Source organism: Chlorocebus sabaeus, chromosome 1 (assembly GCF_047675955.1).
Source record: "Chlorocebus sabaeus isolate Y175 chromosome 1, mChlSab1.0.hap1, whole genome shotgun sequence".
In the NCBI taxonomy this organism is placed as follows: domain Eukaryota; kingdom Metazoa; phylum Chordata; class Mammalia; order Primates; family Cercopithecidae; genus Chlorocebus; species Chlorocebus sabaeus.
Window position 1 is genome coordinate 7,742,524 of NC_132904.1, and position 26,411 is coordinate 7,768,934.

General features: G+C 52.2%; 1 protein-coding gene across 7 annotated transcripts in view; it reads right to left on the bottom strand.

Annotated features, from left to right (window-relative positions):
• Positions 1-1,277: 1,277 nt before the first annotated feature.
• DPP3 (dipeptidyl peptidase 3) overlaps positions 1,278-26,411 on the bottom strand; it is a 29,466-nt gene continuing 4,332 nt past the window's right edge. For 6 of the 7 annotated variants that reach the window (XM_037999035.2, XM_037999036.2, XM_073014379.1 and 3 more), the window contains 16 exons: positions 25,867-25,956; positions 24,482-24,619; positions 23,820-23,894; positions 23,158-23,251; positions 19,796-19,926; positions 19,553-19,683; positions 19,421-19,479; positions 18,258-18,452; positions 17,997-18,109; positions 17,543-17,635; positions 15,803-15,865; positions 15,577-15,701; positions 15,316-15,436; positions 13,780-13,959; positions 6,779-6,941; positions 1,278-1,860 (listed from right to left, as the gene is read on the bottom strand). In XM_037999035.2, coding sequence (XP_037854963.2) covers positions 1,688-1,860; positions 6,779-6,941; positions 13,780-13,959; positions 15,316-15,436; positions 15,577-15,701; positions 15,803-15,865; positions 17,543-17,635; positions 17,997-18,109; positions 18,258-18,452; positions 19,421-19,479; positions 19,553-19,683; positions 19,796-19,926; positions 23,158-23,251; positions 23,820-23,894; positions 24,482-24,619; positions 25,867-25,956 — 1,944 coding nt within the window. In that variant the 3' untranslated portion in view covers positions 1,278-1,687. The remainder of the gene's footprint in view (positions 1,861-6,778; positions 6,942-13,779; positions 13,960-15,315; positions 15,437-15,576; positions 15,702-15,802; positions 15,866-17,542; positions 17,636-17,996; positions 18,110-18,257; positions 18,453-19,420; positions 19,480-19,552; positions 19,684-19,795; positions 19,927-23,157; positions 23,252-23,819; positions 23,895-24,481; positions 24,620-25,866; positions 25,957-26,411) is intronic. The other variant, XM_073014385.1, reaches the window with a different exon arrangement.

Genomic DNA, 26,411 nt, shown 5'->3' on the forward strand with positions numbered 1-26,411 from the left:
CAATAGTGCCCGAGCGCTGGGAAGCGCGAGTACAAAGGTTCCGGGCGCCAAGCTTTTCCTTCCAGGCTGAGGAGGACGCGCTGGCCACCCTCCTGGGTTGGGGAATCTCTCCCAGCTTATTTATCTTTGCTCCTTCCCAGTCAGAGCCGCCTTTCCAGGCGTCTGGGTCTTCCAGTCTCTGGGTCAGCCACAGGGCCCTTTGGCTTCCAGGGTTGGAAAGAAGCCCCTTCTTGCATTTATGAGCAGCAAAACAAACTCCTCCTGTCTCCATCTTCACGGTTACCCGGTTGAAAAGGGGTCAGGTCCTGTCTTGCTGCCTTACTGTAGAGGTCCAGGCCCAGAGAAACAAAACATGAAGGTTATGGGGCAAATGCAGAGGATTCTGACTTAAGTTGAGTTTGTAGATTCCCACAACTTTTTTTTTTTTTTTTTGAGATGGAGTCTCGCTCTGTCGCCAGGGCTGGAGTGCAATGGCACGATCTCAGCTCACTGCAACCTCCGCCTCCCGGGTTCACGCCATTCTCCTGCCTCAGCCTCCAGAGTAGCTGGGATTACAGTAGCCACCATGCCCAGCTAATTTTTTTTTTTTTTTTTTTTTTTTTTGAGACGGAGTCTCACTCTGTTGCCCAGGCTGGAGTGCAGTGGCCGGATCTCAGCTCACTGCAAGCTCCGCCTCCCGGGTTCACGCCATTCTCCTGCCTCAGCCTCCCGAGTAGCTGGGACTACAGGTGCCCGCCACCTCACCTGGCTAGTTTTTTGTATTTTTTTTTTTAGTAGAGACGGGGTTTCACCGTGTTAGCCAGGATGGTCTCGATCTCCTGATCTTGTGATCCACCTGTCTCGGCCTCCTGACCTCGTGATCCGCCCGTCTCGGCCTCCCAAAGTGCTGGGATTACAGGCTTGAGCCACCGCGCCCGGCCTAATTTTTTTATTTTTTAGTAGAGACGAGGTTTCACCATATTGGCCAGGCTAGTCTCAAACTCCTGACCTCGTGATCTGCTCGCCTCGGCCTCCCAAAGTGCTGGGATTACAGGTGTGAGCCACTGCGCCCGGCCCCGGAACATTTAAAAATGCAAGGAATGCCACAAAGGAGAGCTGGAAAAATTGTGCTATGTTCAGCTCTGTGACTACATATCCTCATCTAGAGATAATGTCAACATCCTGTTGTGGAAGGGAGGCTAAAAATGGCCCTCCTTGCTCCCTCCCCAGGCCTTGAGCCCATCACTCTGCTGGGAGCGAATGAGAAGACAGACAAAGGCAAGGAGGAGCCGCACAAATATGGTGGTTGTCTCTAATATTTATTTGTCTGGTTATAAAATTAATATGTGAGGAGCACTGGATTAGGTGAGAACATTTTGAACCCTAGCTGTCACATGCCACCTGTGGAATCTAGACCAGTGACTTCTCAGAACTGCCATTTCCTCATCTGGTAGACAGGATGGTGAGCCCTGTCTTGCTCACTCCAGGTATGGCAGTGCAGATGAAATGAGATCACAGAGGGGAAGCACTTGGCAAGCTGGAAAGTGCTGACAAATGGAAGGGGTTAGTGTCACCACCCTCAGCTGAGGTAGTACCAAGGTCCGAGATCCTGCCCCTCCCCCTCCCCTAGCCCCTAAAAACACACACGAACAGAGGGCCACTTGCAGCCTTGGTTTCTTGGAGTTAGGGGAGAGGCCACACATCTTCCTCAAGCCTGGCCAGATGGGGCCTCACTGGGGCCCTTCCAGAATCGGGCATCAGCTGTGGCCAGTTGTGTGAGGATCTCCTCCAACTCGGGTCCATCCTCTGGGAAACGCTCGGAGAAGGATCGGATGAGGCCAGCAGCCGAGGCCTCGTATTCCAGAAGCTGCACGTCTGAGTCTGGGGAGGAGATGGAGATAAAATAGCAGCAGGGAAAGGTTTGAATAGGGAAACTGAATCATCATAATAGTCTTAATAATCACAATCACAGCAGCAGCTGTTTCTTATTGAGCTCTGCCAAAAAGAACCTGTGCTCTACGTTTTAGGTTAATTACTTAATTTACTCTTTACACTAACCCTGTGAGGAAGGAAATACTACAGGGGGAGTATTAAATGCATTGCTGCTTTCATTCATTCAGTCAGTCAAATAAAGATTTAGGCTGGGCACGGTAGCTCATGCCTGTAATCCCAGCACCTTGGGAGGCTGAGGCGGGAGGATCACCTGAGGTCAGGAGTTTGAGACAAGCCTGGCCAACATGGTGAAACACTGTCTATACTAAACATACAAAAAAATTAGCTGGGCGTGGTGGCACGTGCCCGTAGTCCCAGCTACTCGGGAGGCTGAGGCTGGAGAATCGCTTGAACCTGGGTGGCAGAGGTTGCAGTGAATGGAGATCATGCCACTATACTCCAGCCTGGGCGACAGAGTGAGACTCCACCTCAATAAATAAATAAATAAATAATAAAAGATTTACACCAGGTGCCACACTAGGTGAAACAGATACAGTCCTTGGTGTCCTGAAGCTCACAGTCCAGCAACGACTTCATCTGTCTACTGTGGGACCTGGGGCAAGTTTCCCAACCTCCTAAGCTTCAGTCTCCTCATCTGTAAAGGAGCTGTGGTGATGACATAGTCACACATCGAAGGGGTGCTCAACAAATGCTAGCCACCATGGCATCATTATCTCCGAGCCTGTTTACCAATTTGTTAAATGGGCTGTTCTGAGGGTCCCCTGAATACTCCTGGGAAGTACTGCCCTCAAACACATTTCAACTGCTCTAGCCTCTCTCTGCAACTTGTCATGTTCCATGACATCGCAAGGTGTACAGGCAGCAAAGAGCACAGGCTCTGGAGTTCAAGTTCTGGCTGTGCCACCCAAAAGCTGTGTGACCGCAGGCAAATACTGTGCCTCTGTGCCTCATTTTCCGGCTGAAAAATGAGGATAATAACCATTTCTCTCTGGGTTGTTAGGAGTTAATCCGTAGAAAACTTTTACAGTGACCTGGCTGGGTGTGGTGGCTCACGCCTGTAATCCCAGCACTTTGGGAGGCTGAGGCAGGTGGATCACTTGAGGTCAGGAGTTTGAGATCAGCCTGGTCAACATGGTGAAACCCCATCTCTACTAAAAATACAAAATTAGCCAGGCATGTTGGTGGGCGCCTGTAATCCCAGCTTTTCAGGAGGCTGAGGCCGGAGAATTGTTTGATTCGGGAGGTGGAGGTTGCAGTGAGCCGAGATCTCACCACTGCCTGCGGGACAGAGTGAGACTCCACCTCAAAAAAAAAAAAAAAAAAAAAAAAGTTTTTACAGTGCATCACCATCACAGCCTTTGAAAATCCAACCTGTTCTTCAGATCTAGTGGGAACCACCACTTCCTCCCCAGAACGTTCCCAGATCCTCTTAAAGATGGATGCGATCTTCCCTCCTCTAAGTGTTCAGAGTTCTGTTTATATCTTTTGGCTGCTCATTAACACTTCCTTTGTATGATTATTTATCTCCATATCTTATCATCCCCAATGAGCTGTCATCACCTCCGGGTCCCCAGTGGCTCCCCCATGGCTCGCACAGGGCTGGACATATCAAAGCAATTGATGGTACTGTCCATGTGGCTGGCATGATTTGTTAATGCACTCATTTGACAGCCACTGAGCAACTCCAATGTGCCAGGCTGTGCATGAGGCACTGGTGTATGCTGCTCCTCCCATCATGAGATGTGACCACCAAAAAAATGGGCAAGCGTGATGGGCACATGAAGAAAATAAAGCTGGGTGGCAGAATAGAGAGGGACTGAAGCAGTTACTTTAGGTTGAGGGGTCAGAGACAACCTCTCTCACAAGGTGCCATTTTACAAGGAGCTGAAGGACAAAAAGAACCAGACAGGCAAAGATCTGGAGGAAGATCATGCCAAGCAGCAAGAACAGCCTATTTAAAGGCTGTAGGAGTGGAGCGAGCTCAGTGGGTAGAAGAAACAGAAGGGTCGGGAGCCCGGAGTACAGTAAGCCAGAGAAGAGGTGGTGAGGCTGGCAAAGGTTGGGGCCAAATCCCAGGAAGCCTCTGGAGGGCACGGAAAAGCATCTAGAATGAGCGTCTTAATAAATGCTTTTTCCAGCCAGGCACGGTGGCTCACGCCTGTAATCCCAACACTTTGGGAGGCTGAGGAGGGCGGATCACCTGAGGTCAGGAGTTCGAGACCAGCCTGGCCAACATGGCAAAACCCTGTCTCTACTAAAAATACAAAAATTAGCCAGGCATGGTGGCACATGCCTATTGTAATCCCAGCTACTCAGGAGGCTGAGGCAGGAGAATCGCTTGAACCCGGGAGGCAGCGGTTGCAATGAGCCAAGATTGCGCCATTGCACTCCAGCCTGGGCAACAAGAGGGAAACTCCATCTCAGAAAGAAATAAAATAAAAGCTTTTTCCACTGGGCATGGTGGCTCACACCTGTAATCGCAGCACTTTGGGAGGCCGAGGAGGGTGGATCACTTTGAGCTCAGGAGTTTAAGACCAGCCAGGCCAACATGGAGAAATCCTGTCTCTACAAAAAATACAAAACTTAGCCGGGTGTGTAGTGCCAGATGCTCGGGAGGCTGAGGCTACAGAATTACTTGAGCCCCGGAAGCAGAGGATGCAGTGAGCCAAGGTCACACCACTGTACTCCAGCCTGGGTGACAGAGTGAGACCCTGTCTCAAAAAATAAATAAATAAAGCTAAAAATAAAAAAATAAGGCCGGGTACGGTGGCTTACGCCTATAATCCCAGCACTTTGTGAGGCCAAGGTGGGAGGATCACTTGAAGTCAGGAGTTCAAGATCAGCCTAGCCAACATTGTAAAATCCCATCTCTACTAAAAAAAAAAAAAAAAAATTAGCAGCCAAGTGCGGTGGCTCACGCCTGTAATCCCAGCACTCTGGGAGGCCGAGGTGAGCGGATCACGAGGTCAGGAGATTGAGACCATCCTGGCTAACACGGTGAAACCCCGTCTCTACTAAAAACACAAAAAATTAGGTGGGCACGGTGGCGGGTGCCTGTAGTCCCAGCTACTCGGGAGGCTGAACCAGGAGAATGGCATGAACCCGGGAGGCAGAGGTTGCAGTGAGCGGAGATCGTACCACTGCACTCCAGCCTAGGCGACAGAGCGAGACTCCGTCTCAAAAAAAAAAAAAAAAAAATTAGCTGGGTGTGGTGGCAGGCACCTGTTATCCCAGCTACTCGGAAGGCTGAGGCAGGAGAATCACTTGAACTCAGAGGCGGAGGCTGCAGTGAACCAAGATTGCACCATTACACTCCAGCCTGGGAGACAGAGTGAGACTCCATCTCAAAAAAAAAAAAAAACCCACCCAAAAAACAAATAAATAAATGCTTTTTCCTCACCAATAATAGGTAATGACTTTTTTTTTTTTTTTTTTTTTTTTTTGAGACGGAGTCTCGTTCTGTCACCCAGGCTGGAGTGCAGTCGCCGGATCTCAGCTCACTGCAAGCTCCGCCTCCCAGGTTTAGGCCATTCTCCTGCCTCAGCCTCCGGAGTAGCTGGGACTACAGGCGCCCGCCACCTGGCCCGGCTAGTTTTTTGTATTTTTTAGTAGAGACGGGGTTTCACCGGGTTAGCCAGGATGGTCTCGATCTCCTGACCTCGTGATCCGCCCGTCTCGGCCTCCCAAAGTGCTGGGATTACAGGCTTGAGCCACCGCGCCCGGCCAGGTAATGACTTTTTACAAATATTATTCTATTTAACCCTCAGAACTGCCCAGGACAATGCTTTTTTTTTTTTTTTTTTTTTTTTTTTTTGAAGAGTTGAGGTCTTGCTCTGCAGTCTTGAACTCCTAGGCTCAAGCGATCCTCCCACCTCACCCTTTCAAGTAGCTGGGACTACAGGCAGGGGCCACCATGCCTGACTCAACCACTCTTAATTTGACTCTTGGCTTCTCCACTAAAAAGGCATAAGCCTTGTACAAATTACTCAAATTACTCTCTGTGCCTCAGTTTCCTTACCTGTAAAATGGGGATAACAAAAATACCTACCTTATTGGGCTATTGTGCGGATTTAAAAGGTTAATCCCCAGAAAGCACTTAGAAACTCTAAGAAGGAATTCAGGTTCACTATAATATCAGCAAGCGGTCCGCACTGGCTTTGTGAATGAAGACACCAAAGTCTAGAAAGGTCAAATGACTAGGCCAAGGTCAGAGGGCGGTTCTGAAGCTGGTGCTCTAACCACTCCATAACACCACATCATCTTAGGTGTCTCAAGTGACAAGTAGCAGGAAAGATGAATCAAGGGGTGAGAGGAAAGTGAAGGCAGTCAGGGGCTGGGTCCCCAGGGGGTTTGAATTCAAAAGATACAAGCACCGTGTGGCCAGGGCGAGGCTCCGGAATTGTCGCTTGAGAAGGAAGAGGGATGATGCAGCTGTTGATCACCATCCCGGATGCGACCAAGTCACACTGTCCCCTGGGTTTCACTAGGCTTGCTGGGTCCCAGCTCCCTCCTGACCTGACCCCCAGCCTGGGTACCCAACAGGTCTAATTCTTTGGTACAAATGCCTGGCTTCCCCCTAAGTCTGCATGTTCTGCTATCCCCTGCTCTGGTGGTATTCTTCAAATCTTCTGTCACTGTCTTACAACTCGCATGACTGTGTGTGTGTTGGGGGGGTGGTGGGTGGTGACCGATACCAAGATTAGGGCCTGAGGTTTGGCATGGGAAGGACCCTGGCAGAAAGGGAAGGGCCATCCCAGGCTGCTCTCCCTGAGCCCTGGGATGGGTTCTTATTGCTTCCCAGAGGGCCCTGTGTGGTGCTCATTAAGGGAGCTCAAGAGTCCATTACCTTCAAGGCGAGTGTTGGGCTGAACGATGAGCTTCCGAGATTCCTTACGCAGCAGCACTGTGTCCCTGAGGGTGAGGAAGCACTCCGGGGGCGTATCAGTGACTGCCGCATACCCCTCGTACAGGGCCCGCCCTCCAGCCACATCCCCTGTGGACTTCAGCACCTGTGGGAAGGATGGAGTAAATGTCTAGGATGGGCACTTACCCGGTGTCCACAGGGCTCTGCCACAGGCCACAGCTGATTGTGGTCAGCCCCGGACAGTCTGTGCTATGGTTTGAATGTGTCCCCTCCCAAATTCCGCTGTTGAAACTTATGGTTAAGTTTCAACTTAACCATTAAGGCTCCTTCCTCAGAAATGGGATTAAGGCCCTTATAAAAGAGACTTCAAGCTGGGTGTGGTGGCTCACATCTGTAATGTTAGTACCTTGGGAGAAGGAGGCAGGGGATCACTTGAGCCCAGGAGTTTGAGACCAGCCTGGACAATGTGGCAAGACCCTATCTCTATGGAAAAAGTAAATAAATAAATAAAAGGCCAGCCATGGTGGCTCATGCCTGCAATCCTGGGCACTTGGGGAGGCTGAGGTGAGAGGATTACTTGAGCTCAGGAGTTTGAGACCAGCCTGGTTAACATAGTGAGACCTTGTCTCATCTCTAAAAAAAGGAAAAGAAAGAAAGAAAAAGGAAAACAGCCTTCATGCCTGTTTGGCCCTGTTGCCCTTTTGCCTTCTCTCATGTGAGGCCACAGCATTCCTTCCAGTCCTCTCCTCCAAATAATTCGTCAACAAGGTATCATCTTGGATGGAAGGGGAGAGCAGCCTTCACCAGACAATGAACCAGCTGGTGCCTTGATCTTGAACTTCCCCACCTCCAGAACTGTCAGAAATAAATTTCTGTTCTTTTTTTTGAGACAGAGTCTCACTCTGTTGCCCAGACTGGAGTGCAGTGGTGTGATCTTGGCTCACTTCAAACTCCGCCTCCCGGGTCCACGGTATTCTCCTGCCTCAGCCTCCCGGTAGCTGGGACTACAGGCGCCCGCCACCACACCCAGCTAACGTTTTGTATTTTTAGTAGAGACGGGGTTTCACCGTGTTAGCCAGGATGGTCTTGACCTCCTGACCTCGTGATCCGCCCGCCTCGGCCTCCCAAAGTGCTGGGATTACAGACGTGAGCCACCACACCCAGACACTTTTTTTTTTTTTTTTGAGACAGAGTCTCGCTCTGTCACCCAGGCTGGAGTGCAATGGAGCAATCTTGGCTCACTGCAACATCTGCTTCCCAGGTTCAAGCAATTCTCCTATCTCAGCCTCCCGAGTAGCTGGGACTACAGACACATGCCACCACGTCCGGCTAATTTTTTGTATTTTTAGTAGAGATGGGGTTTCACTGTGTTAGCCAGGCTGGTCTCCATCTCTTGACCTCATGATCTGCCCTGACCTGGCCTCCCAAAGTGCTGGGATTACAGGCGTGAGCCACCACACCTAGCCAATTTCTGTTCTTTATAAATCACCCAGCCTCTGGTATTTTGGTGTGTTACAACAGCACAAAACGGACTAAGACACCCTGCAAAATGCTGGGCCCGGTCACTTACAGGCAGTGTAACCTCGGACAAGTTACTAAACCACTCTATCTCTAATACCTAAACAGGAATATCTCTAAACAGGAATAGTTCTGCTCTCTCACAGTGTTAATGCGCTGAATGAGTGAGAAACACAGATCAATGATTAGCACAGAGTAAATGCCCACAAAATTAAAGCTAATGTTTCTCATTTGATTATCTCATCTGACATGTAAACAAGGCAGGTATGACCATTACCCTTTATAAAATAAAACATTTCTGGTTGGGTGCGATGGCTCACACCTGTAATCCCAGCACTTTGGGAGGCCGAGGCGGGCAGATCACCTGAGGTCAGGAGTTCAAGACCAGTTTGGCCAACATGGTGAAACCCTGTCTCTACAAAAATACAAAAACTAGCCGGGTATGATGGCGGTGCCTGTAGTCCCAGCTATTCAGGAAGCTGAGGCGGGAGAATCGCTTGAATCCAGGAGGTGAAGTTTGCGGTGAGCCAAGATTGTACCATTGCACTCGAGCCTGGGTGACAAAGTGAGACTCTATCTCAAAAATAAATAAATAAATAAAATAAAAATAAAATAAAACATTTCTTACACATACAAGATATAGTATGTATACCGTAAATAACATTAAAACAGATACTGGGGCCAGGTGCAGTAGCTCATGCCTGTAATCCCAACACTTTGGGAGAACGAGGCGGGCGGATCATGAGATCAGTAGATCAAAACCATCCTGGCTAACAATGTGAAACCCCGTCTCTATTAAAAATACAAAAAGTTTGGCCAGGCACGATGGCTCATGCCTGTAATCCCAGCACTTTGGGAGGCTGAGGCGGGTGGATCACAAGGGCAGGAGATGGAGACCATCCTGGCTAACACAGTGTCTTTTAGCTGTCTCTACTAAAAATACAAAAAATTAGCCAGGCGTGGTGGCGGGCACCTGTAGTCCCAGCTACTCGGGAGGCTGAGGCAGGAGAATGGCATGAACCTGGAGGGTGGAGGCTGTAGTGAGCCGAGATCGTGCCACTGCACTCCAGCCTGGGCAACAGAGCGAGACTTCGTCTCAAAAAAAAAAAAAGGCTGGGCGCGGTGGCTCATGCCTGTAATCCCAGCACTATGGGAGGCCGAGGTGGGCGGATCACGAGGTCAGGAGATCGAGACCACGGTGAAACCCCGTCTCTACTAAAAATATAAAAAATAAGCTAGGCACGGTGGTGGGCGCCTGTAGTCCCAGCTACTCGGGAGGCTGAGGCAGGAGAATGGCCTGGGAGGTGGAGCTTGCAGTGAGCCGAGATCGCAGCCACTGCACTCTAGCCTGGGAGACACAGCGAGACTCCGTCTCAAAAACAAACAAACAAACAAAATTAGCTGGGTGTGGTGGCACGTGCCTGTAATTCCAGCTACTCGGGAGGCTGAGGCAGGAGAATCGCTTGAACCCAGGAGACGGAGGCTGCAATAAGCCAAGAACTTGCCACTGCATTCCAGCCTGGGTGACAGAGCGAGACTCCATCTCAAAAACAAACAAACAAACAAAAAACAAACAAACAAAAAAAAACACCAAAAAGAAAAACAGATACTCATACAACCCCCACCTCACCTCAGAGTTGGTTCTGCTGCTTCTGCTTGACTGCACTCTGTGGCTGCCCCCATCTAAGGAAACCACTATCCTTGATATTGTACTTTTTTGTTTTTTTTTTTTTTGAGATGGAATCTCGCTGTCACCAGGCTGGAATGCAGTGGCACGATCTCGGCTCACTGCAACCTCCACCTCCCGGGTTCAAGTGATTCTCCTGCCTCAGCCTCCCGAGTAGCTGGGACTACAGGCACATGTCACCACACCCGGCTAATTTTTTAGTTTTAGTAGAGAAGGGGTTTCACCATGTTGGCCACGCTGGTCTTGAACTCCTAACCTCAGGTGATCTGCCCGCCTCAGCCTCCCAAAGTGTTGGGATTACAGGCATGAGCCACCGCGCCTGGCCTTTTTGTACTTTTAGTAGAGATGGGTTTCACCATGTTAACCAGGCTGGTCTGAAACTCCTGACCTCAGGTGATCTGCCCGCCTCGGCCTCCCAAAGTGCTGGGATTACAGGCGTGAGCCACTGCGCCCAGCTGGTGCTTTCTGCTAATAATGCAGATGTGAACATCCCTGTATGTCTCCTGAACAGATGCAAGTTTTTCCAGAACTGATTCTGTGTAGGTAACAGGAATGCACAACTTTAAGAGATGATGCTGCTGTTTCTTGAAATTCATATGTAATTCAGCCTTCCAAAAGCAGTGGGTGGCAGTCCTCATTGCTCAGTCTACTAAGTGGATGCTGGCAGTTATTAATTTCTGCCATGCTGGTGGGTTTCAGCTGTAACATATGTCGCTTAGGTCGAGCTTACCTAATTACTAACAAGGTTGAGCATCTTCCCTTAGTTGGTCAAGGGCGATTCATTTTCCTCTTCTGCTCATTTTTGCTTATTTTCTGTTGGGTTATCTTTTCTCCCTCACTTTTTTTTTTTTCTTTTTTTTTTTTTTGAGACGGAGTCTTGCTCTGTCGTCCGGGCTGGAGTGCAGTGGCCGGATCTCAGCTCACTGCAAGCTCCGACTCCCAGGTTTACGCCATTCTCCTGCCTCAGCCTCCCATGCAGCTGAGACTACAGGCGCCCGCCACCTCGCCCAGCTAGCTTTTTTGTATTTTTTAGTAGAGACGGGGTTTCACCGTGTTAGCCAGGATGGTTTCGATCTCCTGACCTCGTGATCCGCCCGTCTCGGCCTCCCAAAGTGCTGGGATTACAGGCTTGAGCCACCACGCCCGGCCCCTCACTTTTTTTTAAAAAAGTTTTTTCTTTCTTTATTTTTTGAAACAGAGTCTCGCTGTGTTGCCCAGGATGGAGTGCAGTGGCATGATCTCAGCTCACTGCAACCTCCACCTTCCAGGTTTGAGCGATTTTCCTGCCTTAGCCTCCTGAGTAGCTGGGATTACAAGCGCCTGCCAATACGCCCGGCTAATTTTTTATATTTTTGGTAGAGATGGGTTTCACCATGTTGTCCAGGCTGTTCTCAAACTCCTGACCTCAAGTGATCCATCTGCCTTGGCCTCCCAAAGTGCTGGGATTATAGGCAGGAGCGACTGTGCTCGGCTGAAAAGTTCTTTATGTATTTTAGATATGAACCCTTTGTTAGTACAGTAGTCCCCACAGATACATGGAGGATGTGTTCCAAGACCATGTAGTACAGGGCCCTATATATACACTGTTTGTTCACCATACATACACACCTATGAGAAAGTTTAATTTATAAGTTAGGCACAAGAAGAGATTAACAATAACTACTAATAAAATAGAACAAATGTAACAAAATAATGCCATAAAAGTTAGGTGAATACAGCCTCTCTCTCAAGTATCTTTTTTTTCTTTTTGAGGCAGTGTGTCACTGTGTCACCCAAGCAGGAGGGCAGTGATGCAATCTTGGCTCGCTGCAACCTCCAACTCCCAGATTCAAGTGGTTCTCATACCTCAGCCTCCTGAGTGGCTGGGATTACAGGCGCCTGCCACCACGCCCAGCTAATTTTTGTATTTTTAATAGAGACAGGGTTTTGCCATGTTGGCCAGGCTGGTCTTGAACTGCTGACCTCAGGTGATCAGCCCGTCTGGGCCTCCCAAAGTGCTGGGATTACAGGCGTGAACCACCATACCCATCCTAAAAATATCTTGTTGTATTTTATTGCAGCTAATTGCAGCCGTAGAAAGCAAAACTGTGGATAAGCGGGGACTAACCACATGTGTTGTAAATATCCTATCCTAGTGTAACACTTGACACCTTCTTTACGGTAACTTTTGATCAATATGTTATCTTTTCTTTTTCTTTTAGAGACAGAATCTAGCTCTGTCGCCCAGGCTAGAGTGCAGTGGCAATCAGGGCTCACTGCAGCCTCTACCTCCTGTGCTCAAGAAATCCTCCCATCTCAGCCTCCTGTGTGGCCACGACCACAGGCGTGCATCACCATACTTGGCTATTTTTAATTTTTCTTTTTTTTTTGAGATGGAGTTTTGCTCTTGTTGCCCAGGCTGGAGTGCAGTGGCCCGATCTTGGCTCACCACAACCTCCACCTCCTGGGTTCAAACAATTCTCCTGCCTCAGCCTCCCGAGTAGCTGGGATTACAGGTATGCACCACCACACCCGACTAATTTTGTATTTTTAGTAGAGACAGGGTTTCTCCATGTTGGTCAGGCTGGTTGCAAACTCCCAACCTCAGTTGATCTGCCCGCCTTGGCCTCCCAAAGTGCCGGGATTACAGGCATGAGCCACCGCGCCTGGCCACACTTGGCTATTTTTTAAATTTTTTGTAGAGATGAGGTCTCACTATGTTCCCTAGGCTGGTCTTGAACTCCTAGACTCAAGGAATCTAGCCTACCAAAGTGCTAGGATTACAGGCATGAGCCATCACACGCAGCCAAATTGAGCATTTTTATTGGTATACAAAGTTCATATTGTATATTTACTCTCAGCATCACTCAGCCATATTTCTTACAGCTTATCCAACCTTCTCTCTGGGGCTGTTTCTTTTTCCTAAATTATATCCTGTAGAAGTGTTGTTACTGATGGTTTATTAATGGTAAACTGTTTTTGTTTGTCTAAAAATGTCCTTCATTCTTAAAGATGTCCTGGCTGGGTGCGTTGCCTCACACCTGTAATCCCAGCACTTTGGGAAGTCAAGGTGGGTGGATCACCTGAGGTCAGGAGTTCAAGACCAGCGTGGCCAACATGGTGAAACCCTGTCTCTACTAAAAATACAAAAATTAGCCGGGTGTGGTGGCGGGAGCCTGCAATCCCAGCTACTCGGGAGGTTGAGGCAGGAGAATCACTTGAACCTGGGAGAAGAAGGTTGCAGTGAGCCGAGATCATGCCATTTTACTCCAGCCTGGGTAACAAGAGCAAAACTCTGTCTCAAAAATAAACAAACAAACAAACAAACAAATAAATACATAAAAGATGTCCTTATTCTTTTTTTTTTTTTTTTTTTTTTAGAGATAGGGTCTCATTCTGTCACCCAGGCTGGAGTGTAGTGGTACAATCATGGCTCACTGCAGCCTCCACCTCTCAGGCTCAAGTGATCCTCCCACTTCAGCTTCTGGAGTAGCTGGAACTACAGGCGCGCACTACCATGCCTGGCTAATTTTTGTATTTTTTGTAGAGACGAGGTTTTTGCCATGTTGCCCAGGCTAGTGTTGAACTTCTGAGCTCAAGTGATCCGCCCTCCTCGGCCTCCCACAGTGCTGGGATCACAGGCGTGAGGCACCTGGTGTGCTTACATGTTTACTGGTTACCTTTCCTCACTGCAGCATAAGAAACTGCTCACAGCTTATTCTCCGTGCCTGGCACATGGTAACACTCTGCCCCTGGAGAGGTTGGCGGGGGCCCATCCAGGTGAGAGGGCTTTGCTTACCTGAAGCCTCCGCAGGAAGCGCTCTAGAGCAGGCTTGCCCACAGACCGGATCTTGCTGCGGTCGAGGCGGACCCGGGCATCTGGGCGCCCATCAGAGCCTGTGGTGGGAGTGATGGTAACGAGTCCCTCGCCAGCCTCCAGCAAGACTCTCAGGATCACAAACCGGGCCTGCATATGGGCCTGCCGGGGCAGGGAAAGACAGCATTTGTAGCCCGTATCAAGTGCTTGGTCCTAGGCTTGGTCCTTGGTCCCAGTTGCTCATTTATTGGCAACTGTTATTGTCATTCTCCCCCACCCTGTGGGTCCTTTTCTGCTTATTCCCCTCCCCTCAAATGCTTCCTCCTTCCTCTGCTAACAGAGAGAGCAGGTTGCACTAGGAGACAGGGAGGCCATTTCCAGGTAGGACCTGGTGCCCATGCTCCGCATGTCACCCACCATGATCCCTGCTGCTCCAGATCCCCCGCTGAGGACAGCAGCTACCCCCTCCAGGGTCCCCAAACACTTTCTCCTCCACAACCCTGTTTGTGCTCAAAAGGGGAACCAAGTAAGCGTCATTATCCCCAGTTTGCAGATGATAAAACAGAGGCCCAGAGAAGTGGAGGGACTTCTTTAGGGGCACACAGCTAGTAAAGGAAGAGCCACAACTCAGACCCACATTTCTGGACCCTGAATGATGTCACATCACCTCCTCAAACCACACCCATCTGATTTTGTCAAAAAGTTTCTATTGCTGGCAGGGCGCGGTGGCTCACGCCTGTAATCCCAGCACTTTGGGAGGCTGAGGCGGGTGGATCATGATGAGGTCAAGGGATCGAGACCATCCTGGCTAACACGGTGAAACCCTGTCTCTACTAAAAAATACAAAAAATTAGCCGGGCGTGGTGGTATGCGCCTGTAGTCCCAGCTACTCAGGAGGCTGAGGGAGGGGAATCACTTGAACCCGGGAGGCAGAGGTTGCAGTGAGCCAAGATCACGCCCCTGCACTCCAACCTGGTGACAGAGCGAGACTCTGTCTCAAAAAAAAAAAAAAGAAAAAGAAAAAGAAAAAAAATTTCTATCGCTTACCCCATGTCCAAAGGACACAAAATGGAGCCGTGGTGCTGAATGGCCCTGGAGGCACCGTATAGATGCGAATCCTGGCTCTGCCACTTAATGGCAAGTTGTTCATCTCCTTGTGCCTCAACTTCCTCTTCTCTAAAATGAGGGTAACAACAGCATCTACCTCCTGGTGTAGTGAATTCATGGAGGGCGCTTAGAATTGTGTGTGGCACAGAGGGCGTCAACTGCGAGGAGTCCTAACAAAATCACCTCATCTGATTCACCGTGAAATGGTGGCCGGGGAGAGTCCTACTCCCACTTCACAGAGAGGAATTCTGGGGCTCACGAGAGTGATGTGACTTGCCTCCCAAACAGTGGAGTCTGGCATTAAACCCTGTTCATCTGCCTTAAAGGTACAGTGGTCCCATCCTTGCACCCTGATCTTGGCGCCCACTGCAGGCTCCCTTCCGCCTCCTGGGGGCCCCACTCAGGCCCCACCTGTCGCCAGTTGGAGGCCTCAGGTGTGTAGAACTCCAGAGCGAGCAGCCCGGCCCGAACCATGTTGAGCCAGTTCACGTAGATCACGTCCTCTGCATCAGCCCCCTCAAAGCCAAAGATCCTGTGAGAGGGGCAGGCAGGTGGCAGGATGGTCAGAGGCTGCCCTGTCCCCATTCCACCGGCCGCCACCACCCACCCTCCATGCCCCCAGGGCTGGCCACTGCACCGGGACAGCCCACCCCACGGCTTTGCTGCTCTTACTCCAGCACTTCCGGGTGGAGACAGAGGTAGAGGCCCACGCTCTCAGCCCGGCACTCTTCGTAGCTGGAGGCGATGGTGCTGAACTTGCTGTCCCAGGTCTCCCCGCTCCGATACCAGCTCTGAATCTGGTAAAAGGGCTCCACTGTCAGGCTTAGGGTGGCCACTGCCCCACCCCACCTGTGCCCACCCTCCCAGCACCCTGGGGCTCCACTGAGGCCTCCCTCACCTGCTCGCCCGTCTCTGGGTTGATCACTGTCTCCTGGTCAAAGTTGAATGCTCCTTTTTCATCCTGCAGAACACAGGGTGGGTGAGGGAAAGGCACCCCCAGCTGGATCCAAGCCTCTAGCGCCAGAATCCACGGGCCCAGAGAGTGGCTCAGGAAGGCAAGCGGGAGCGCAGGAGCAGCAGGTCCGTCCACACACTGATGCCTGCACAGCCCTGAGCCCTGTGACGCTGGCTGCCTCCTCAGAGCCATCAGGAACATGAAAACCAGAGATGCCTACCCCACCGCACAGAGAGGAGAACCGAGGGCCAGACAGTCGAGGAACTTGCCCCAAGTCCTGTGAGGACCCAGATCTGGTGTCTCCAGGCCCCAGTAGGAGATGCTCCAATGGGTGGGCCAGAGAGCCCAGCTGTGCCCACCACGGGCTTCTGGCCCGGCTCCTGGCACTGCCAGTCCCACTGCATGCCACGCGTCTTTCATGCAGCATCCTTTTAATCCTCGCAATCATCTTCCGAGGACAGTGTTACTATTATCCCACTTCACAGACGAGGAAACTGAGCCTTGGAGCCTAAGAGCCCCAAACTGGAGTCAGAGCACACAACCTCCGTGGACACTGTCTCAACACTAATACCTGTTTGCTGAGGACCTACTGTGCGTCAGGGCTTACTGTCTTCACCTTTACTCCTCACAAGGGCCCACACAGCAGGGGTCAGGAATCTCATTTTACAGATGGGCCAACTGAGGGTTGGTGAAGGAGCTGACTTATCCAAGGCCACACACAGCCTGGATAAAGTCTGGCAAGGCGTTTCGCCAGCCTGCTGCCTCAGCAGCTGTTCTGCGCATCCTCCTGACCCTGGGGCCCAGTTCCAGCCCTTCCCCATCCAGGGAAGCAGCCCCACACCCCAAGAAGCAGGGCCCACCAAGAAGCCTGCCCTTGGAAGGGAGGGGCCACACCCCACCCCACTTCTGGTCATCTCCATGCTGGGGGTCCACATCAGCTTTTCAGCCCCCCATAAAAGGTTGTCTGTGTTTCCATATTCCCTGGATAGGTGTGGAGGGGACTCCAGTCACACTGGCTGGCTGGCAAGAAGGGGCTGCTCTGGGGAGAAGTGGCTCCCTACGATACCTGGAAAAGCCCAGGTTCTACGGAACAGCAGCGCAAACAAAGATAGCACTGCTGCCTCAGATGGGAGCACCCAGAGATGCCCCCTACCCCCAGTGTCTGTCCTGGGGCTGCTGGAGCCATGCCCTTAGGGTGTGCTTCCTTAGCCTGAGCCAAGTAATTCCTCCTGGTGTGGGGAACAGCAGCTGAACTGTCCCCAGCTGAGCTGGGGTTTTTCGGCCCTGATCTGTCTGAGATCTGAGTCTGGGCCACCTCCACTTTGATTATTTTGCCTCCCTGATTTAAATTAATACCAATACTGTTTGTTTAAGGATTCTCTATAATCCTCAAAGCAGCCCATTTTACAGATGAGGATACTGAGGTTCAGAGAGGACTCATGATTTGTGTATGGTAGGAAGTGACAGAGCCCTCTACACCCCGGCTCTACACCCAGGCATCTGAGCTCCTGGGACATCTTGAGGAAGGGCAAGACAGGGTCTTTTCTGCTTAAGGGGCCGTTTTCCCCACCCAACCCACAGCCCCTGAGGGCAGAGGCTAGAGCAGCTTCACCACTGGGTAGGGCAGGTTGTGGGGAGTGGAGCTGTGGGCTGGGGTGCCAGGGCTGGCTGCTGCCTTCTTACCTGTACGAAGAGCTTGCCACTGCCATGGCCCAGCAGCTCATGCAGGCCCACCTGCACATCGAAGGAGGGCCCCTTCCAGAGGATGTACAGATCCTGCCAAGACAAGCAGAGACCTGCGCCGTCCACTGGCCGGCCCTGGCCACAGAGCCTGTCGGCCTCCCCTCCCCCGGGCCATGGGCCCATCTCAGTGCATGTACTTGGTAAAGGCCGACTGTGCTCCACCCCACAGCCCATCTCATCCTTGCAACAACCCAGGAGGAAGGGAGGGATGCCTCCCTAGTGTGACCCGAGAGGAAACCGAGGCTCCAAAGTCTGCACGGTCATGTGGTTGGGAAGTGGCAGAGCCAGGACGGAAGCTGTGTGCTTTCCTCTCTACTGTTCTGGGCTGTCTGCCTTCCCAAGTCTGCTGAGGAAGGTGAGGCCCAGCCCCGACCCTCCAACTGCTGGCACCCACCTTGTCATCCTCCTCCAGAAAGGTGAGCTTCTCCCGCTGCGTGTCGTAGGCCACAGCCAGCACATTCCCCAGCGACACGTTCTTAAAGCCTTCCGTCTGCCTCAGGTCATCGTCTGGAGAAGGACCAGGAAGAAGAGGCAAGGGTCAAAGGTCACAGACAAGAGGCACAGGGCAGTTTGTGGAGAGTGTGTGTGTGGAGAGAGAGGGGTGACTCTAAAAGGAAGCTTCTGGGGCTCGGGGGCTGGGCCTGCCGACACTTACAGTTGGGGATATTGATACCAGCAGGGATGCCGGAGCCAGCAAAGGTGAGAACATCCAGGGAGGTGAAGTCGGGGGTGAGGAACTTGTCCTTCTCAAAGGCTGGGGGCCAGGGCAGCTCCTTCAGCAGCTGCTCTGCACTCGCCACTAGCCGCTCAAACTTGGCACTCATGGCCTTGTTCACCACAGCTACGAAACCTGCAGGGGAGGGAGGGAGCTGTGGCTTGGCAGGGTTCCAGGAGGGCTCTCACTTCACCCTACTCCAGCCATCACGCATGTACTGAATGCCTACTGTATGCAGTCACCCTGGGCTGGCAGCTGGGGACAGCAGTGACCCAGGTCTGGGCCCTACTAGGTCAGGACCTAGACAGGAAAGCTGCAGCTGCACAAACCTGTCTCTCCCTCAGGCCCCTGGGCCGCCTGCCCCTTCTCCCTGGGCCTGGGTCTAGCGGCTCACCCCTGACCCCCAGCAGGCTGTGTGCTCTCCTCCCAGACTAATCTCTCCAGCTTTAGCAGGCAGATGCTCAGACTCTTCTACATCCAGCGGCTGGGGAGGATTAGGGCAGTCAGAGAAGTGGCTGAATCCTCAGGCTGGATGCCCTGCCTTGCACAGGTGGGCCCCCTGGGGAAGGGGGTGGGGGCCGAGGCAGCCTGCCACCAGCCTGGGATGACAGCCCCGGGTCAGGTCCAGTCACAATGTCCATCCTGCTTCCAGCCACTGAGTGCAGCAGTCTGCATCTTAACCGCACTGGTGCTGAGGTCAGGCTATTTGGCCCAAGGTCACACAGCCTGGAAGTGGTGAAGCTAGGCTTGGGAGGCACATGTCTACCTGGAGCCTGTGCCCTGACCAGACACCAGAAGCAGCACAGCAAAGTAGCTCAGAGCCAGAGTTTCCGGGTCACCCCCCAACTGTGCCTCAGTGCTCACACCTGTTAAGTGAGGATAAACATCCTCATGGGGTGATGAACTCTAAATTAGTTAATATAGCTAAGCTTCTTACAACAGTGCCCAATATACTGTAAATGGTGTTTATTTACCATGGCTATTGTTATTGTTATGGTTATGGCCGAGTGGGGGTGGGGAGAACCATCAGGGGACACTGGAAACGTGGACTTGGATGTGGGGGAAGGGACTGTGACTGACCTCCTCCTCCCCGAGGAAGTTACCTTCAAATTCTCCTCGGGAACCAAAGGGGTCACGGTAGCTCTCGATGAACCCGATGTAACTGGGGGAGAGAAGGGCAGAGGTGGAGGAGGGGCGGGATGGAGGGGGCGGGTGGGGTGGAGCTGGCGCCTCACCTCTCCACGATGGGGCCTTTGTCCTGGATCCAGAAGCGGGAGCCCCTCTTGTGGGCCTCGATGGAGCCCTGGGTGAAGCTCTCTATATACTGGGCCAGCATCTGCCCCTGGTGGCCATTGGCTGCATACACCTGAGGTGAGTAGGAGTCGATCAGCCTTGTGTGAGGTCAACCCACCTCCACACCAGCTTTGCTGCCCAGAGGGGTCCTCAGCCCGCACACCTCAGTCCCCAGCCAGTCCAACCTTGGCTTTCTCCAGCTGCTCCACCACCTTCTGGAGGATGGGCGCATAGTCCCCTCGGGTCACCTGGAAAGGGCTTCCCCGGAATTCATAGCTCTTCAGCTTGGAAGTCATCTCAGAGTCCAGGGAAGGCTCTGGGGAAAGAAGGTGTCACTCAGAGAAAAGGCCGGAGTAAGAGGCATCACTCAGAGAAAAGGCTGGAGTAAGACACCTCAGCCAGCTTTTCCCTGTAGCACTCTTTCACTCTAAGATCTTCAATGGCTCCCTGTAGCCAATAGACACGAGTATAAACTCTCATCTTCCAAAATATATATATCAGCCGGGCACGGTGGCTCACACCTGTAATCCCAGCACTTTGGGGGCCGAGGCGGGCAGATCGCCTGAGGTCTGGAGTTCATGACCAGTCTGGCCAACATGGTGAAATCCCGTCTCTACTCAAAATACAAAATTAGCTGGGCGTGGTGGCGGGCACCTGTAATCCCAGCTACTTGGGAGGCTGAAGCAGGAAAATCGCTTGAAGCCAGGAGACACAGGTTGCAGTGAGCTGAGATCGCGCTGCTGCACTCCAGCCTGGGCAACAGAGAGAGACTCCAGCTCAAAAAAACAAACACAAAAACGAAAACAAAAAAACCCAAAAACTAAAAAACAAAAATATATGTATCACATAACATGTGCTTTCCATGTGTTAGCTCCTTTAAGCCTCACTCTAACTCTGGGGGGAGGCAGAAATTATCATCTCCATTTCACTGATGGGAAACTAAAGCATCGAGAGCTCACGTGGACAGCAAGTAGCAGATTGGATTTAAAAAGACAGTCACATCCCAAACGTAATCAAGTCCCACGGGGAGACAAGAGGGTGGCTGGGAAGAGGAGCTGTGACAATAGCAGAAGGGAGCTGCAGCGAAGTTGGGGGGCTGGGCAGCCTTCCAGAAGCTGGAAAAGGCAAGCGGGGGTAGGTTCCTCCTGAGACTCCAAAATGAATGCGGCCCAGCCTTGCTTTTAGACTCTGGACCCCTGCAACTGTAATAAGTTCATGTTGTTTTGTGCCACTAAATTTGTGGCAATTTGTTACAGAAGCAATGGGATGCTTACACACTATTGTATTTTCCTTGTTGTCTCTGATCAATAAAATATACTTCAAGGCTATGTAAAAACAAACAAATGAGCAAAAACAGCCACAATATTTCCTGTCTTACGCCTTTTTTTTTTTTTTTAATTTGAGACAGGATCTTGCAAGGTTGCCCAGCTGATCTCAGACTGCTGGGCTCAAGCGATCCTCCTGGCTCAGCCTCCTGAATAGCTGGGATTACAGGTACGAGCCATCATGTCCAGCTCAACTGTGACTTTGCCCATGGAGACGTGGGATGTGTTCCCTCCTCCTGAAGCCAGGAAGGCTGTGACTTCAGCAGCAGGGATACCATGTGCTGAGGCCAGGTCACACAAGGTGAGCAGGCTTCCGCCTGGCTCTCCTGGGAGGCTCACTCTGGGAGCCCAGCTACCACAAACAATAGGAGGGTGCCATGTGAGGTATTTCAGTCAACAGCGCAGCTGGGTTCCAGCCGGCAGCCAGCACCTGCATGTGAGCCAATAAGCCTGGGGATGCTTGCGGCCCCAAGCTGTCGAGTCTTCCCAGCTGAGGCCCCAGACACAGTCACCCAGCAACCGGCTGTTCCTACTGTGCTCTACCTGAATTCCTGACCCAGTGTCCGTGAGCATGAAAAGGCGGTTTTGTGTCACTACATTTGGGGAGCATTTGTTCCACAGCAATAGATAATGACCCACTCAGGCAGCCCGGCTCCAGGGCCACATTCAACCACTGCCTGACACTGCATCCTGTACTGTAAGTATAAGCCCAGCTTATATTCCAGTGAGATCAACTCCTGTTCCTCTGAACCCACATCTGCCATCATCTCCCCGGTGGAAGCTCAGATCCACCAAGCGCTGGGCACCAGGGAGACAACAGTGGATGAAACACACAGGCCCTTCTCTCACGGAGCTTGTAGTCAGGAGAGCTACTGAGTGTGCCAATGGGAAGAGAGAAGGGCATGGACTCAGTTATGGGAAGATGGGGAAAGGTCCTGGGGAAGGCAATGTCCATGCATGGCCTAGAGGATGGGGAGGAGGTAGCCAGGGGACAAGGAGAGGCTGGAGGGGGTTCCGCATGGGAAGTGGGGAATAGATTGTGCAAAGACCTGGACAGGGGCCAGGCGCGGTGGCTCATGCCTATAATCCAGCACATTGGGAGGCCGAGAGGCAGGCGGATCACCTGAGGTCAGGAGTTTGGGACCAGCATGGCCAAATGGCAAAACCTCGTCTCTACTAAAAATACAAAAATTAGCCAGGTGTGGTGATGGGCGCCTGCAATCCCAGCTACTCTGGAGGCTGAGGCAGGAGAATCGCTTGAACCCGGGAGGCAGAGGTTGCAGTGAACCAAGGTCGCACCACTACACTCTAGCCTGGGCACTCCAGCCTGGGCAACACAGCAAGACTCTGTCTCAAAAAACAAAAACAAAAACAAAAACAAAAGACCTAGAAAGGGTCTGTGAGAACTGGATGCTGTTGAGCATGGCCAGAGCACAGAGTCTAAGTGGGAGGATATGGAGATGAAGCAGGGGCTGGGGTGCAGGTGGGGAAAAAGAGCCAGGTGGCAAAAGTCTTCATAAAGGCCTGGACACTTCTGTCCACACTATTTCCTCTCTCCTGGGAATGGACCCCAATTTCCCCTTGAGAATATCACCCCAGGTCCCACTACTACTACCCCAAGTGCAGTTGGTTTGGAAAGGGCCAGTCTCTTTTTTTTTTTTTTTTTTTGACCTGGAGCTTTGCTCTGTCACCCAGGCTGGAGTGCAGTGGTGAGATCTTGGTTCACTGCAACCTCTGCCTCCTGGGTTCAAGCGATTCTCCTGCCTCAGGCTCCCAAGTATCTGGAATTACAGGCACATGCCACCATGCCTGGCTAATTTCTATATTTTTAGTAGAGACGGTGTTTCACCATGTTGGCCAGGCTGGTCTCAAACTCCCAACCTTAGGTGATTCACCTGCCTTAGCCTCCCAAAGTGCTGGGATTGCAGGTATGAGCTGCCACGCCTGGCCTGAAGGGCCAACCTCATCGCCTGACTCCAGGGTAGGCTTGAGACCAGGTTGAACCCATCAGAGACCTGTCCCTTGCCAGCCCTCAGGGATTGGTTCACAGACAAATAGGGGACTGATACAGAGAAACTAGAGCCATTCCCAGGCCTTATGTAGAAACTCCTGGGAGAGAAGGATCCTCTTTGTGCGGGAGTGGCAGGGCTGGCAGGACCTGAGCCATCCAGGTCCAGAAATGCCTGGGAGGGAGCAGAAGGGAAGCCTGGGGCTAAGCTCACCTGAGCCAAGCACAGAAGCCAGCCGCACCTCGTAGTGGGGCTTCCCTTCTCCATCAACCTCTTTGAAGAGCCGGGTGTTATAGGCACTGAGGTTCTAGAAGAGACCAGGGCAGGGGTTGAGAGTGAGGTCTGGAGAGGCCAGTGGGGTGGGAGGAAGGAAAATGGGTCACCCCCCGGGGAGAAGGCATGAAGGCAAAGCAGGCTGGGCCTTCCAGGTTGGCTGGGAGGAGCGGGAGAGAGTGGGAGTGGGCAGCCCAGGGCCGACTCTCCTGCTCTGCTCGGGACACTGTGCACTTCTACTAAGCACTGACTCCAACCACTATGCCAGGCACTGCATGGCCTCTGCGAACCCAGGGCTACTGGAGGTGGGTACTACTTCACAGACATGGAAACTGATCACATGGCTGGTGAGTGGCTAAGCTGGGAGCTCCACTGACACGTGGACCCCAGAGCCTCACACCCCTGTGGCCTGAGGTCCTGGTTCCTCGCCCAGCCCTGAGGCTGTCATTAGGCTCTACAGCCTGGGGTGGGCAGGGGTGGTACCTTCCCTAGTTAGCAGGGAGTAGTCAAGCAGAGACCCAGGAGTGGTCACCAGTTGTGAGGGGGCTGGGACTAGGAACTCCACCAAACCTCTGCTACCTTGAGCTCCCCTAACCCCAAACCTGTGAGTCCAGAAAGTCCTGGGCCAATTTGGCATCTTCCATGGTACAATTCCCAGAGAAATAGGTGGTGATTCCCTGTTGGGGAAGAGAGGGGACAGGAGAAAGAGGAGGTACCGAGGTCAGTGCTGCAGGGACGTCATCTTCCCAGGCTTCCTGCCCCTCCCTCCTTCCAGCAGCGTCTACCGCTTACCCCTCCATCTACTTTCGGGGAAAAAGTTATAAAACAAACAGATGCTCATTTCCAGCATTCCTGCAGCCCTGCCCGTGCCTCTCTCAGGCTGGCCCACCCCTAAGGCTTCCCAAGGTCCTCGTCCCATGCAATGGATGCGGCCTCCAGAGGTGGGAAACCTGGGACCCCCCTCCTTCCCTGCTGTCCCCTCCTCAGCTCCCTCCACCTCCAGCCTTCCTCTCCTTCCCTCCATCAGCACATGGCATCCGGTGTGCAGAATGTCAGATCTGGGAGGGCATTCAGAAAGCATTTGACCCAACCTGCTTACCATTCTACAGATGACAAAACTGAGGCCTGCAGTGGGGAGCAGCATTGCCTCAGGAGTGTGAGGCAGAGCCCACTGCCTCTCCATCCCCTTTCCTTCCCTCCTTTCCAGGTGGCCTCAAAGAATTCCCTCTGCTCCCTGTCCCCTCGGGGGAGTCAGGGGCCTCACCTCCTTCCCCAGTCCGAGGTGTCGAAGCCTTGGCTCCAGAGAGAACATAAGCTCCCCACAGGTCTGCCAGAGGCCCCTGACTTCTTCGGGGTGCTGCTGAGCGGCCTCACTCCCTAGGATCACCTGTTCCAGCTTTTCCTACAGGGAAAGGGAAGCCAATGGCCCAGTCACACCACCCAAACCTGCCTTCCAGAGCCTCCCTATCCACTCCTAAGCTCTTCTCCCATGGTCTAAGAGCTTTGGCTCATTGTGTGATCCGTGGACCAGCAGCACTAGCAGGGCCTGAGAAATGTCAAGCCTCCATGTGTGGTGGCTCATGCCTATAATCCCAGCACTTTGGGAGGCAGAGGAGGGAGAGATACTTGAGGCCAGGAGTTCAAGACAAGCCTGGGCAACATAGACAGACCCCCATCTCTACAAAGAATAAAAAAAATTAGGCCAGACGCAGTGGCTCATGCCTGTAATCCTAGCATTTTGGGAGGCCAAGGTGTGAGAATTGCTTGAATCCAGGAGTTCAAGACCAGCTTGGGTAACACAGTGGCATTCTGTCACTACAAAAAATTTTTAAAAATTAGCCAAGCGTCACAGCGGCAGGCATCTGTGGTACCAGCTACTCTGGAAGCTGAGGAGGATCACTTGAGCCTAGGAAGTTGAGGTTGCAGTGAGCTGTATCTGTGCCACTGCCCTCTAGCCTGAGTGACAGAGTGAGACCCTATCTCAAAAAAAGAAAAGAAAATTTAGCTGGTGTGGTGCTGCACACCCATATTCCCAACTACTTGGGAGGCTAATACAGGAGGACCACTTGAGTCCAGGAGGTTGATGCTGAAGTGAGTCATGATCACACCACTGCACTTCAGCTTGGGTGACAGAGCAAGACCCTGTCTCAAAGCAAAAATGTCAAATCTTGGGTCCACCACAGACCTGCTGAATCAGATGCCGCATGTCAGCATGACCGCCAAGTGACTTGTATGCATGTTAAAGTCCCAGCTCTTATACCTGCTGTAAGAACCACCTCTGCCCTAGATAGGCTCAAGTCTCATAATCCCGGGAGGGATGCCCCCAGCCCAGTATTTCCCACTGTTCCTGGTGATGACCAACAAGCTCCATTTTTGAGAGCACCTGAAAGTTCACAGAACACTTCCACATCTCGCCCTTGTTCGGCCTGCAGATCAGCAGTCAGGGAGAGTTGTACTTTTCCTTTATACACGAAGAGGCCGCGGCACCCAGTGAGGTTGGTGGCACTCACAGTCATGCAGGGTGGCAGCGACAGGGTCCACGTTCTGCTCAGGGCTTCTGACACTCCAGTAGGGGCTCCTTCTACTGCATTCTCCACCCCTACCCCACCAGCCCCCATCCCCACCTTCCCCAACCTTCCTTTGGCTCACCTTGGGCAAGTTGGGAACAAACTTGGTGTCACCAAAGGACTTGTAGTTGCCCATGTTGGAGTAAACACCCGCGGCATAGACCAGGAACGCCTGAGTGGGGAGACAGGCATCAGAGACGCAGGAAGCACAGCCTCCCTGACCCCAGCAACACCCCCTCCTGAGATGCGAATGCCCCAGCAGAGCCAGTGTGGATGAGGCTGGAAAATGTGCGGGCAGGACCCAGGTCCTGGGAAGCCCCAGTCTGGCCCACACTCACTTTCACAGACCCATTTTCACACCCCCGCTGTCCAGCCTAACTGATCTTCTGGGCAGTTCCCAAACACACCCAAGTGTTCGTCTGCCTTTGCCCTCTCCACCCCAGCACCCTCTCAGCCACCTGAGACTACTGTGTCCTTTAAGGCCCAGTTCCAGCACCACCTCCCTCTTTCTCCTGGGAGCCTGTCCTCAGCCTCTGACCTGTCAGGCAGCTGGCCTCGGAAGCATCACATGTTAGAGCCAGAGGGGCCTTAATCATCTATCTATTCTATGGCTTCTGCTGGCCCCAG